This window comes from Dermochelys coriacea, chromosome 1 (genome assembly GCF_009764565.3).
Source record: "Dermochelys coriacea isolate rDerCor1 chromosome 1, rDerCor1.pri.v4, whole genome shotgun sequence".
Taxonomy (NCBI): domain Eukaryota; kingdom Metazoa; phylum Chordata; order Testudines; family Dermochelyidae; genus Dermochelys; species Dermochelys coriacea.
The window spans coordinates 309302358-309316374 of NC_050068.2; the positions used below are offsets into that span (position 1 = coordinate 309302358).

The 14017-nt window shown below is 39.4% G+C and overlaps 1 protein-coding gene across 4 annotated transcripts in view; it reads right to left on the bottom strand.

Annotated features, from left to right (window-relative positions):
- TSPAN12 (tetraspanin 12) overlaps window positions 1-14017 on the bottom strand; it is a 69399-nt gene that overhangs the window by 20806 nt on the left and 34576 nt on the right. For all 4 annotated transcript variants that reach the window (XM_038402702.2, XM_043495659.1, XM_038402876.2 and 1 more), the window contains 2 exons: window positions 8920-8994; window positions 1863-1970 (listed from right to left, as the gene is read on the bottom strand). In XM_038402702.2, the coding sequence (XP_038258630.1) occupies window positions 1863-1970; window positions 8920-8994 (183 nt within the window). The remainder of the gene's footprint in view (window positions 1-1862; window positions 1971-8919; window positions 8995-14017) is intronic.

A 14017-nucleotide genomic window follows, 5' to 3' on the forward strand; every position in this document is an offset into this window, starting at 1 on the left:
CCTAGATTTCAGTAAGGCATTTGATACCGTGCCACATGGGGAATTATTAGTTAAATTGGAGAAGATGGGGATCAATATGAACATCAAAAGGTGGATAAGGAATTGGTTAAAGGGGAGACTGCAACGGGTCCTACTGAAAGGAGAACTGTCAGGTTGGAGGGAGGTTACCAGTGGAGTTCCTCAGGGATCGGTTTTGGGACCAATCTTATTTAATCTTTTTATTACTGACCTTGGCACAAAAAGTGGGAGTGTGCTAATAAAGTTTGCAGATGATACAAAGCTGGGAGGTATTGCCAATTCGGAGAAGGATCGGTATATTATACAGGAGGATCTGGATTACCTTGTAAACTGGAGTAATAGTAATAGGATGAAATTTAATAGTGAGAAGTGTAAGGTTATGCATTTTGGGATTAATAACAAGAATTTTAGTTATAAGTTGGGGACGCATCAATTAGAAGTAACGGAAGAGGAGAAGGACCTTGGAGTATTGGTTGATCATAGGATGACTATGAGCTGCCAATGTGATATGGCTGTGAAAAAAGCTAATGCGGTTTTGGGATGCATCAGGAGAGGCATTTCCAGTAGGGATAAGGAGGTTTTAGTACCGTTATACAAGACACTGGTGAGACCTCACCTAGAATACTGTGTGCAGTTCTGGTCTCCCATGTTTAAAAAGGATGAATTCACGCTGGAGCAGGTACAGAGAAGGGCTACTAGGATGATCCGAGGAATGGAAAACTTGTCTTATGAAAGGAGACTTAAGGAAACTTAAGACTTGGCTTGTTTAGCCTAACTAAAAGAAGGTTGAAGGGAGAAGGGAGATATGATTGCTCTCTATAAATATATCAGAGGGATAAATACAGGAGAGGGAGAGGAATTATTTCAGCTCAGTACCAATGTGGACACAAGAACAAATGGGTATAAACTGGCCACCAGGAAGTTTAGACTTGAAATCAGACGAAGGTTTTTAACCATCCGAGGAGTGAAGTTTTGGAATAACCTTCCAAGGGAAGCAGTGGGGGCAAAAGATCTATCTGGTTTTAAGATTCTACTCGATAAGTTTATGGAGGAGATGGTATGATGGGATAATGGGATTTTGGTAAGTAATTGATCTTTAAATATTCAGGGTAAATAGGCCAAATCCCCTGAGATGGGATATTAGATGGATGGGATCTGAGTTACTATAGAAAATTCTTTCCTGGGTATCTGGCTGGTGAATCTTGCCCATATGCTCAGGGTTTAGCTGATTGCCATATTTGGGGTTGGGAAGGAATTTTCCTCCAGGGCAGATTGGAGAGGCCCTGGAGGTTTTTCGCCTTCCTCTGTAGCATGGGGCATGGTTGACTTGACGGAGGCTTCTCTGCTCCTTGAAGTCTTTGAACCATGATTTAAGGACTTCAATAGCTCAGACATGGGTGAGGTTTTTCATAGGAGTGGGTGGGTGAGATTCTGTGGCCTGCGTTGTGCAGGAGGTCGGACTAGATGATCAGAATGGTCCCTTCTGACCTTAGTATCTATGAATCTATAAGTCTTTGTCAGTCCATTTAATGAAATATGATATGTATATAGAACTAATGCAGCTATAGTGCATCCTTGGAATTATATATATAATGTAAGTTACAAGAAAAAGGGAGGTGAAATTATGAAAATATACAATTCCTGTGTATTTGTCTAGAACTTACAAGAATTTGAGAGGCTGTGTGCCAATGGCTTTCAAGGACTACACCAAAATATAAGCCCTCACTTAGTTTGCAGAAAAAGCCTCACCTTTTTATTTATAACTAAATCTTTTTCCATCAAACAGATAAGTAGCACTTTGTGCATACGCATCATTACATTTCATGAACTGACTATATTCTTACCTCCCTCTGAAAGAAATTCCAAGCATGAGTAAGCCACTGGTATCTAGGTAAGCCATAGTTGGTCATCCTGGCTTTTAAAGTGACCATATCTGACCATTGTACTGGGACCTGAAAAGAAGAGACAAAGTGTTTCAAATAACTAGAGCGATTGAGAATTCTGCAATAAATCAATCATCTTGTGCCTATAGAATCCATGTTTTCATCTATCCTGAGGTTCTAAATGCAAATTACTTTGGATGTGCCAACACAATAAAAAAAGAAAATAAATATTTCCATGTTAAAACATATATAGCTTTATTTGTATTAATAGAAATAGTGAGAAAAATATTGTTTTTGTCATTTGCTTGTTTAGAAATACATGTATGGCAATAGGGGATCTAGATATCAATAAATAAAAATAATACATTTTAGAGCATTTCCAAGGGTTATGTGTAAATTTCAATTAAATGATTATCAACTTGTATCTCACAGAAGTCCAGTGAAGTCAGTGAACCCCAGTGCAATCAACAGGCAGCAGCTTTAAAACAAACGTAAGGAAGTACTACTTCACACAATGCGCAGACAACCTATGGAACTCGATGTTGTGAAGGCCAAAAGTATAACAGAGTTCAAAAAAAGAGTTAGATAAATTCATGGAGGATAGATCAATGACTATTAGCCAAGATGGTCAAGGATGCAACCCCATGCTCTCTGGGTGTCCCTAACCTCTGACGGCTAGAAACTAGGACTGGATGACAGGCAATGGATCACTCAATAAATTGCCCTGTTCTGTTCATTCCCTTTGAAGCATCTAGCACCAGCCATTGTTGGAAGACAGGATACTGGGCTAGATGGACTATTGGTCTGACCCAATATGGCCATTCTCCTGTTCTTATTCCATTGACTTCAGAGAGTTTTGAATCAAGTCCAGCATGTACAAGTGCATCCTGCTTCAAGAAATTAAACATTAACTTTATACATGATAGTAACTTTTGTTCAGTAAGCCTTTTTTTCCATTTTTTGGAAATATTTTCTTGTCAAACAGTTATTGGGAAAATTTTTTTTTTAATTGGACTATTTTAATTGCATGCCTTGCTTCCTCTTATTTCAGACCCAGACATCAGGAACACTGTGAGAATAATAAAGTAAGCAAAGGTTGTTATAGTTGACATAAAAGTAGTCAGCGTTAAGATTAGAAATTGACTTCTGTTTCAGCTGGACCTCTTTTATTGTGCACCAACCTAACAAAGGAGTTGAGTACTTTAATGTAGTCCTTCAGATACACATACTGTTCATGTTATTTTTAGCTTGCTCACATTAGATTTAATAGATGCATTTAAACAACTCAAGTTTCAAAGTCTGCTTTATTTCACATATTTTGTGAAAAAAATATCCAGCTATTCTAAAGCCATTCATGGTACAATATGATGGGGGCTAGTTTAGCTACAACTAATCAGGAGAAAGATCTTGGAGTCATCATGGATAGTTCTCTGAAGATGTTCACGCCGTGTGCAGCAGCAGTCAAAAAAGCAAACAGGATGCTAGGAATCATTAAAAAAGGGATAGAGAACAAGACGGAGAATATCTTATTGCCCATATATAAATCCATGGTACACCCACATCTTGAATACAGATGAGGTCCCCTCATCTCAAAAAAGATATACTAGCATTAGAAAAGGGTCAGAAAAGGGCAACTAAAATGATTAGGGGTTTGGAACGGGTCCCATATGAGGAGAGATTAAAGAGGCTAGGACTTTTCATCTTGGAAAAGAGGAGACTAAGGTGGATATGATAGAGGAATATAAAATCATGTGTGGTGTGGAGAAAGTGAATAAGGAAAAGTTATTTATTTGTTCCCATAATATAAGAACTAGGGGTCACCAAATGAAATTAATGGGTAGCAGGTTTAAAACAAATAAAAGGAAGTTCTTCACTCCGTGCACAGTCAACCTGTGGAACTCCTTGCCTGAGGAGGTTGTGAAGGCTAGGACTAACAGGATTTAAACAGGATTTAAAAGAGAACTGGAGGTTAAGTCCATTAATAGCTATTAGCCAGGATGGGTAAGGAATTGTGTCCCTAGCCTCTGTTTGTCAGAGGGTGGAGATGGATGGCAGGAGAGAGATCACTAGATCATTACCAATTAAGTTCACTCCCTCTGGGGCACCTGGTACTGGCCACTGTCGGTAGACAGGATATTGGGCTTGATGGACCTTTGGTCTGACCCAGTATGGCCATTCTTATGTTCTTATAATAACTGCTAGGACTTAGTTATCTTTTTTCAATTAATGCTTCCAGTAACAGTTCTCTGTGAAATTTTACATGGCCTAAATTATTAATTATTATTATTATTTACTAACTTATTTCATAGTAGCTCCCAAAGGAGAGCCTCATTGTGCTTGGTGCTGTACAAATATAAAATAAGAGATTCTCACTGCCTGAATGACCTCGGTCCAAAAAAAAGGGTGTTTTGTTAAATAATATTTATGTTATATCTGGATTAGTTATAACTGCAATTTCCACTTATTAGGACATTAGCTTGTCTTCACATTTCCACTTGTTAGCTTGTCTTCACATGTCATTTCACAAATCAAATGATGTTTCGGAAATACAACAATGCCTTTGACACACTGGAGATTCTATTAGCGATTTTTTTTTTTGTTCTCAGAGGCTATGATCTCAAGAGGTTTGCAAATGTCCAAATTAAAAATACATCTTAGCAGCAGAGTGCTAAAACAAGCACTTAGAAATGCAGAAATGTCCCAGAGATGCAACTCATACTTCAAATATTTATGCTGGTCACTAGAATAAAATAATTCACTTTTGCACTCAACACATTTTTCTTTATATTAAATTAGAAATCAGGACTGCTTTCTTTGGATAACACTTGATACCCCTGCAGTTCAGATCACGCTTGTTAGACTTTTTTATTATCTTATTTTAGTTGAATCTAGTCCAAGGTTATGCACGTAATATAGGGCATCCAACTTTTTTGAAGCCAATGAAAAGCAGACACAAATTAATGCAAAGAAGTGAGAGAAGGAAATTAAAAAGTAAAACAAAACCAATTTACGAGGCAGTTTGACTGAGCTAAGAAGGGATTTTAGAATCTATACCTTTGTCACCTTGACATTCCAGAGGTCAAACGAACATATATACTAAATAAATCCCTAATAACCAATTCACTTAATAGTACATACATCATCTGTTCATGAAAATCATTTGCCTGGCTTTGTTCCTTGAGAGACACCTTCATGTATAGTGTAGGTAAACTAGAATTCAAGTTTATGGTTTGATTTTTGAGCATGAAAGTTCTCTATGATTTTGTCTGCTGTTTAATTTTTGCTTGCATTAATATGTTACTATTTTGCTAATAATATCAAGCCTTGACTGAAGTTCAAGTAAACTGAGAACCTGCTCTGGCTTCTCAATCTTGTGGATGGAAGAAATTAGTCATAAGGCACTTTTCATTCTGAGAGCTATCATAAGCTGGAAGCAAAACTATTTATACAGGGACGCTTTTGGCAGTCTAATATATATGCCAAACAGGACTCAAATTGGGATAATATAGGGGTTATGCCTCACTGAGACTTTAACAGCATCACACACACCCCTTTACTAATGCTACCTAATTCTCTGAACCTCACCAAGGGCTTCTATGATTTCATTATAAACTGAATCCAACATAGCAGCAGGGCTCCCCCAAGAAGTTCTAGGGAGTCTCTTCACTGCCCATTGTGGAAGACAAAGGGCCTGCATACTCTACATTCTTTGGATGGGCCAGCCCCTGGAAGTGACCTGTAGGTATTGTAGAACCATTCTGAAGTGCTTTGCTTCAGTGGGCTTGGTCTCAGAGCCTGACAGTCAGTAGCAGGACTTGGGAGTGGAGGGCCTGGAAGACTTGTGTTCCTGGCCCACCCCACCGTGTGAGCAGTAGTATGACGAGGGCAAATGGGGGCAAGAGGATCAGAAAGAGTGAAGACAGAGGAACAAACAATGGGGCATATGGGGAGAGAAGAAAAGAAAGAGCAATAAGAGAGAAACCTGGAAGGAAAAGAAACAAAATGGTAGAGCATAGAAGGAGGGGAGGGAGCGGGAGAGAGAGCGAGATCAAGACTCACAGATTTTAAGGTCAGAAGGGACCATCATGATCATCTAGTCTGACCTTCTGCACATCACAGGCCACAGAACCTCACCCACCCACTCCTGTAATAGACCCCTAATCTCTGGCTGAGTTACTGAAGTCCTCAGATCATGGTTTAAAGACTTCAAGTTACAGAGAATCCACCATTTACGCTGGTTTAAGCCTGCAAGTGACCCATGCCCAATGCTGCAGAGGAAGGCAAAAAAAAAAACCGGATGGTGTCTACCAATCTGACCCGAGGGAAAACTCCTTCCTAATCCCAAATATGGCGATCAGTTAGACCCTGAGCATGTGGGCAAGACCCACCAGCCAGACACCTGGGAAAGAATTCTCTTCAGTAGCTCAGAGCCCTCCCCAGCTAGAGTCCAATCACCAGCCGTTGGAGATATTTGCTTCTGGTAGTCGCCGATGGGCCACATGCCATTGTAGGCAGTCTCATCATACCATCCCCTCCATAAACTGATCAAACTCAGTCTTGAAGCCAGTTAGGTTTTTTTGCCCCCACTGCTCCCCTTGGAAACCTATTCCAGAACTTCACTTCTCTAATGGTCAGAAATCTTTGCCTAATTTCATGCCTAAACTTGTTGCTGGCCAGTTTATATCCATTTGTTCTTGTGTCCATATTGGTGCTTAATTTAAATAACTCCTCTCCCTTCCTTGTATTTATGCCTCTGATGTATTTATGGAGAGCAATCACATCTCCCCTCAGCCTTCTTTTGGTGAGGCTAAACAAGCCACGCTCTGAGTCTCCTCTGATAAGGTAGGTTTTCCATTCCTCAGATGATACTAGTAGCCCTTCTCTGCACCTATTTCAGTTTGAATTCATCTTTCTTAAACATGGGAGACCAGAATTGCACACAGTATTCCAAATGAGATCTCACCAGTATAATGGTACTAACACTTTCCTGTCTCTACTGGAAATACCTCATTTGATGCATCCTAGGACTGCATTAGCCTTTTTCACAACCACATCACATTGGTGGCTCACAGTCATCTTGTGATCAAACAATATACTCAGGTCTTTCTCCTCCTCTCTCACTTCCAACAGATACATCCCCAGTTTATAGCAGAAATTCTTGTTAGTCCCTAAATGCATGACCTTGCACTTTGCACTGTTGAATTTCATTCCATTTCTATTATTCCAGTTTTCAAGGTCATCCAGATCTTCTTGTATGATATTCTGGTCCTCCTCTGTATTGTCAATCTCTCCCAACTTTGTGTCATCTGCAAATTTTATTAGCGCACTTCCACTTTTTGTGTCAAGGTCTGTAATAAACATGTTAAATAAGACTGGTCCGAAGACTGATCCCCAAGGAGCACCACTTGTAACCTCCCTCCAGCCTGACAGTTCACCTTTCAGTATGACCTGTTGTAGTCTTCCTTTTAACCAATTTGAACACTCAACACTCAGATTAGATATTTAGTTCTATTTATTCATATGCTAACAGTCCACATTACTGAATTTCCCTGGCAGATGTGGAAGAACTTCGGGGTGGTGAATCTTTGGACTGATTCTGGCCTGGTTAGGGAAGGGGACAAGGCAGATGGACAAAATTCCCTAGAGGTTGATGGATCTATCACTTCTTATTTTTGTTTTTTAAGTCACTGATGTCATAACCTATGGTAGGATGAGTGCCAGCCCCAGGCAATACTGGCTTCTGCTAGGGTATCCCAGGGTTATGGGTCCCACTAGTAGAATATCTGCCTGGAGGGATGAGGTCACAATGGGCCAAAGTGCCCACAACCCTGATCCAGCAGGGGGCTTAGCCCATGTAGGGTATCCTGAAAGATGGATGATTTGGCTGGGAGGGAGGGTGGGGAGTGGGTATAGCTGGTGATTTTGAAAGATGCTCCATTTCAATGCCTCCTTTTGTTAAGACTTCTATAGAGCCATGGATGTTAGTTATAACTGTTACCCCTGGTAGAACCCCTAAGGATAGTGGCTGTGGCCAGGGGATGAGTCATACCTATGATCTACCTTCCCAATTTAAAAAAATGTATCATATCAATGCAACCTGACATTTAAGCAAAGTGATATCTTTAAGTGATGTTATATTAGGAGCATAAAACACCGCTCTGGAATCTGTATAGCAAGGGAATGAGTTCTGATACAAAATGCTGCCACATAATTTCAGAGTGCAGATCTGCCAGAAATTCCTTTGGTTCCAGTACTGTACAAATACCAAATGAGCTCCCTCCCTTTTTACTGCAGTATAATTGCTACACACTGGCTGCTGTTGAAACAGACCAGTGTCATGGGCATATCTTGGCAGCTTGGAGGAAATTTGTCACTCTGCTCATAAATAGGTATCAAACTGAAAACAAGACAAGAAGATATAGGAGCAAGCAGGAGAACATGATAGCCATTTCCCTTCATAATGGATTCAAGTCTCCAGTTTGAAAATTAAAGGCTGGTGCAGTTATAAATACTAGTTGGAGATAAAACCTCCTTAGAAGTTTACAGAAATCGGTTTTATAGCTGAGACATGTTTCACGTTAAAACAAAGGCATTTATAGTTTAAGGAGACATTACTAACGACCTCAGCAAGCAGTAAGTCGTTTATGGAATGAATGCACTGTCTGTTTACAATACAGCACAGCAAGATCCCCTCCCAAATCCCCTCAAAATACAGAATCTAAGCCTGCAATCCTTACTGAGTCAAAACTCCCACTTGACTTCAGTGGGAACTTGTCTAAGCAATAAACGAAACAGGACCTAAAGATCTGACCCTGAGAAAATTTCAGACTGGATCCTTTTAGAAAGAACTGGTTTCCCAGAATTCCCTATATTAACACAAACCAAAATGCCTGAAGTTAATACTAGACTGACAGAAAGCCATAACCAAAGATGCACACTACAGCAGATGGAGAATAGCTAGCTAATGAAAATCTTTGTTTTCTTCTATATAATAATGTATCTTCCTTTTCTGACTCACCGTAATTTCCTGCTCATAGGTCCAAACACCGCAGGCCAGTTCAACACAAAATATCACAAGCAAACTTCCAAAATACTGTGGAACACAGAAAAATCTTAGTTATATTTTTACAATGAAGTTAACACTGTGAAAAAAGCTATTAAGTAAGTAATTTTAAAACATTTCAAAACACCATTAATTTTTCATATAACTAAGACAGTGAAAACCAAAAGTATTAAGGCATGATGATTCATGAAATAAGCCCTGAAGTTTATCTTTTGACTATAAACATGTTTAAATAATGTGACATTGTGAAATAAATCTAATTGACTTAATATGAAATATGTCAAGCGTTGCTATGGGGATATGAATTAATTTCCAAATTACCTCATGGAACAGGACTATCATGACATTTTACACAGAAACAATTCCAAAGAGGCTAATATTTTTGTTACACACTCACACACCCCTCATCATTTTCCACTGTTCCTTATTTATAATAAATAAGTACAAGAATTGCAACCAAAACCCAAGTAGAGCTAACAACATGAACATATGATAGATGGAAAAAATCTTCAGAATGTTTGTAGCAAGAAGGAAATTCTATAGGTCTATGTAGTTAATAAAATATTAAGAAAAAGTGTATGCAATATCAAATAAACCATTGAACTTATGGGATGAAGCTGCACAGAAGGCAAGACCTGGCATGATATGCAATTGCTGTAAATCTAAAAGTTAGTTCAGTTTGCTTTTATTTGAAGTGTACCTTTTGTCCACACTTGCATGGTACCACCTTCTTCCATGTAGATGGGCTTAGCCCCTCCCTGTCCTCAATTGAGCAGAAAGACTCCGTTTCCAAACTCACACCCTTTCTAAGAGTTGGCTTTAATTGGAACTCAAAAACAATTAACACAACAGAAACCTCCCACTAAATTTTCATCCTGAACTTGCCTGTTCTTAGGACTTTCCTTCCCCACTTCTTCCCTCCTAGCTCCTTGTCTCCCAAGGGCCATTCCCACCTGCCTATTTTCTAGGGTGGAGTTAAAAATCCATTACTTTGTGACAAAATGACCTAGAAAACCATATGGACACCACACCAATTCCTCCTGATTCTTTCCAATAGGTCTTCAAGTTCTATTTCCTTCTCAGAGAAGCACAGACCCAATAAGGGTTTGTCTAAATGTAGAGTTGTTATTGATTAATGGTTCCTGATTAACTCCATGTCTGGACTCACTTACAGGACATTAGGAGTGGAAGGGACCTCCTAGATCATCAAGTCCAGTCCCCTGCTAGCACAGGCAACTCTGTCTATAATCTATTCGTAAATATATCAAGCTCCATCTTAAAGCTAATTAGGTTGTTTGCCCCCACTACTCTGGAGCAATTGAAAGGCTGTTCCAGAATCTCACTCTTCTGATTGTTAGAAACCATCTTCTAATTTCCAACCTAAGTTTATTCATACCTATTTGTCCTTCTTTACTGTTAGGGAAACCCACCCTATACCCATTTGTTCTTCCACCAACATTGTCTTTCAGTTTAAATTGCTCTTCTCCCTCCCTGCTGTTTACCCCTTAATGTTTTTATAGGGAGAAATCCTATCCCTTCTCAGCCTTCATTTTCCTAGGCTAAACATGCCAAGCTTATTCCAGAATAAGAATGCTTTGACTGCCCACTTTGAAAGTGGGTTAAATAAACAGAAACAAGGCACTCTTGTTCTGAAATAAGTGAGCGTACACATGGAATTAATCAGCAACAATGCCACATGTAGATAAGCTCTAAGAAATAGATGTAAAACACTGTGGAACTAAGACGACACATGCCAACGCCACCACTAAGTCATCTTGCAATCTCCCATTTCCTACTCATTTTCATATCTGTGCTTGGATTGTAAGCACTCTTTGCAGGGAACTATTTCTTCTTACCTTCTCTGCACAATGTTATAAACTTCAGCTATGAGACATGTTCTCTGCTGTGCAGACATAAAGCCAAGAAAATAAATATAATTAAAAATGATGACCAAGTATAAACTATATGAACTTCTAAAGTTGTCTCATAGCCAGTACGAAAGTGGGGGAAGAAAAGTGGGTGCTAAACTAGTGGTGTTGGACCTTTAGCTCATTCTCATGATTTAGGACAGGTGGTGGAGAGGATTTACACCATGACATGCGAATTCCAGTAAAGAAAGTAAGTATCAGAAGCCACTAAGGAAAGTAAATAGAAGCTAGAAATGACAAATTTGGATTAAGTTAATTAAAGGTGCTCAGCATCTTTCAGAATCAATCCTTTTGACTCTCTCTTAAGAAGTCCATCCTCTGTTCACAAAAGGTGAGAGAAGAAAAGAAGAGACACAGAGTTAATTTGCAAAATAACTATACTGCAATAATTAACTACTGCAATAATATTAAAGTATCTCTACAACCACAGATGTGCTTCAATTTCTTCCTCCTATTTTGGGGGAATCTTATAACTCTCCCTGAAGTCAGTGAGTTCCAAAACAAAAAATTCTTACAGTTGTGTGAAAAACTCCTGTAATTATTATTTAAATGTACTTCCCATAATTTTCATCATCCAAGCCACATAGATCATTGCTGGCCACAATTCCTACCTCTCCATTCCCAAACAAATTCCCAGTAGAGTCTGAATTCCAAAATAAATGCAACTTCTCACAAGAAGCAAATTCTTGCTTTTGTCAGTTACAAGAATCTGGTTTCCACAGCAAAGGTTTAATTAATTCTTCCCTCCTATTGTGGGTTGAGTGATAGAGTTCTGGGGAAAAAAAGCTCTTATTCCCGATAGAAAAGATCATGCTCTTTCTATGCCACTCTCAAACTCTTGCCACAATTGCTTGCATGATATTCCCACAATTCTAATTCCTACATTGCTCTCTATAATATTTGGTTCCTTCCAAGGTTTTTTCTGCTATTCTGCAAAGGCCATCCTCTATATCGAATCAATAGTGCAAAGCATCCAATACTCACAGAATCAGAAACTTCTGAACTAGCAGGTATCATCAAAACTCTGACATTTCTCTCTCCTATACGGTTGGTAACCAGTTTTCTCCCTATTAGGGTTGTGTGAAATCTTCATAAACTTCACATGGTTCGCAATATTGAAACTGGCCCAAGAGCTGTGTTTGTAACTCCATGAGGTTTCCATCGTCAGATCTGAGGGGACAAAAGCTCTGCTTCCTTGACAGAAGCTGAATGACTAAAATACTGGAAGAAAGTACCGTACTCTGTTTAAGGCAATACACCATAAAGTAAGGGATACAATGTGTGCTGCTATGCCAAGCGTGAGTACCTGAACTGCAGCCCCCATGAAGTACTGCATGAATGCTAACAACCCGCAGTACTTTGTTCTTCTGTTACTCCTGTCCTGAGCTGTTAATGCAGACTGGCCACAGGCAGATGCAGCAGCTAAGCAGAGAAACTGCCTCTCTACAGGAGGAAGCCCTGACAATACCTAGACACAACACAGGTAGCTGAATAGTTTGTGCAGCAATGGATGGATGTGTGCACTCAACCACTCCCCATCCACTCAGGATAGACAGCTGCAGTGAAAGTGGCCTATGGACCTTTAAGAATCCTGCCTTTTCAGTGTTGCAACCCTGGGAAAAGGGGAATACATACAGAGGGAAAGAACTGAAGACTCAAGAGTTCTGAAGATCCTCCTTCCTGCTCACTTTCAGTGCACAAAGCAAGTTGGAGTATGGGGGGGAGGGGAACACGAAGAGAAACTGAGTATTGCAGCTGAGGGGAAAGAGGAAGAAAAAGCCATCATTGGCAGCTCCAGACTAACAGAGATGGGGAAAGAAAGATTTAGGACAAATCTGGCCTTCTGGAGGCACAAAAGCAACAGAAATTTCCTGTAATTACCCTGCTGGGGATATCCCTGAACGTGGGGAGTCTCCAGCAGATGTAAAAATTAGGGCTGTCAAGCAACTAAAACAATTAACAGCAATTAATTGCAGTTTTAATCACAATAGATAATAGAATACCATTTATTTAAATATTTTTGGATGTTTTCTACATTTTCAAATATATTGATTTCAATTACAACAGAGAATACAAAATATACAGTGCTCATTTTATATTTATTTTTGATGACAAATATTTGCACTGTAAAAATAGTATTTTTCAATTCACCCAATACAAGTACTGTAACGTAATCTCTTTACGTGACAGTTGAACTTACAGATTTAGAATTACGCACAACAAAGTAACTGCATTCAAAAACAAAACAATGTAAAACTTTAGAACCCACAAGTCCACTCAGTTCTACTTCTCATTCAGACAATCACTCAGACAAACAAGTTTGTTTAAAGCTGCAGGAGATAATGCTGCCCACTTCTTGTTTACAATGTCGCCTGAAAGTGAGAACAGGTATTCACATGGCACCGTTGTAGCCGGCATCACAGGATATTTACGTGCCAGAAGCGCTAAAGATTCATATGCCCCTTCATGCTTCAATCACTATTCCAGAGGACATGCATTCATGCTGATGATGGGCTCTGCTCGATAACGATCCCAAGCAATGCCAACAAATGCATGTTTGTTTTCATCATCCGAGTCAGATGCCACCAGCAGAAGGTTGATTTTCTTTTTTGGTGGTTCGGGGTCTGTAGGTTTCGTATTGGAGCATTGCTCTTCTAAGACTTCTGAACACATGGCTCCACACCTTGTCCCTCTCAGATTTTGGATAGCACTTCAGATTCTTAAACCTTGGGTCAAGTGCTGTAGCTATCTTTAGAAATCTCACATTGGTACTTTCTTTGCGTTTTGTCAAATCCGCAGTGAAAGTGTTCTTAAAATGAACAACATTTGCTGGGTCATCAGCCAAGACTGCTATGACATGAAATATATGGCAGAATGTGGGTAAAATCTCAGAACAGAGGACATACAATTCTCCCCCAAGGAGTTCAGTCACAAATTTAAATAAGACATTATTTTTAATGAGCGTCATCAGCATGGAAGCATGTCCTCTGGAATAGTGCCCAAAGCAGGAAGGGGCATACAAATGTTTAGCATATCTGGCACATAAATACCTTGCATTGCCAGCTACAAAAGTGTCATGCAAACGTCTGTTCTCACTTTCAGGTAACACTGTAAATAAAAAGCGG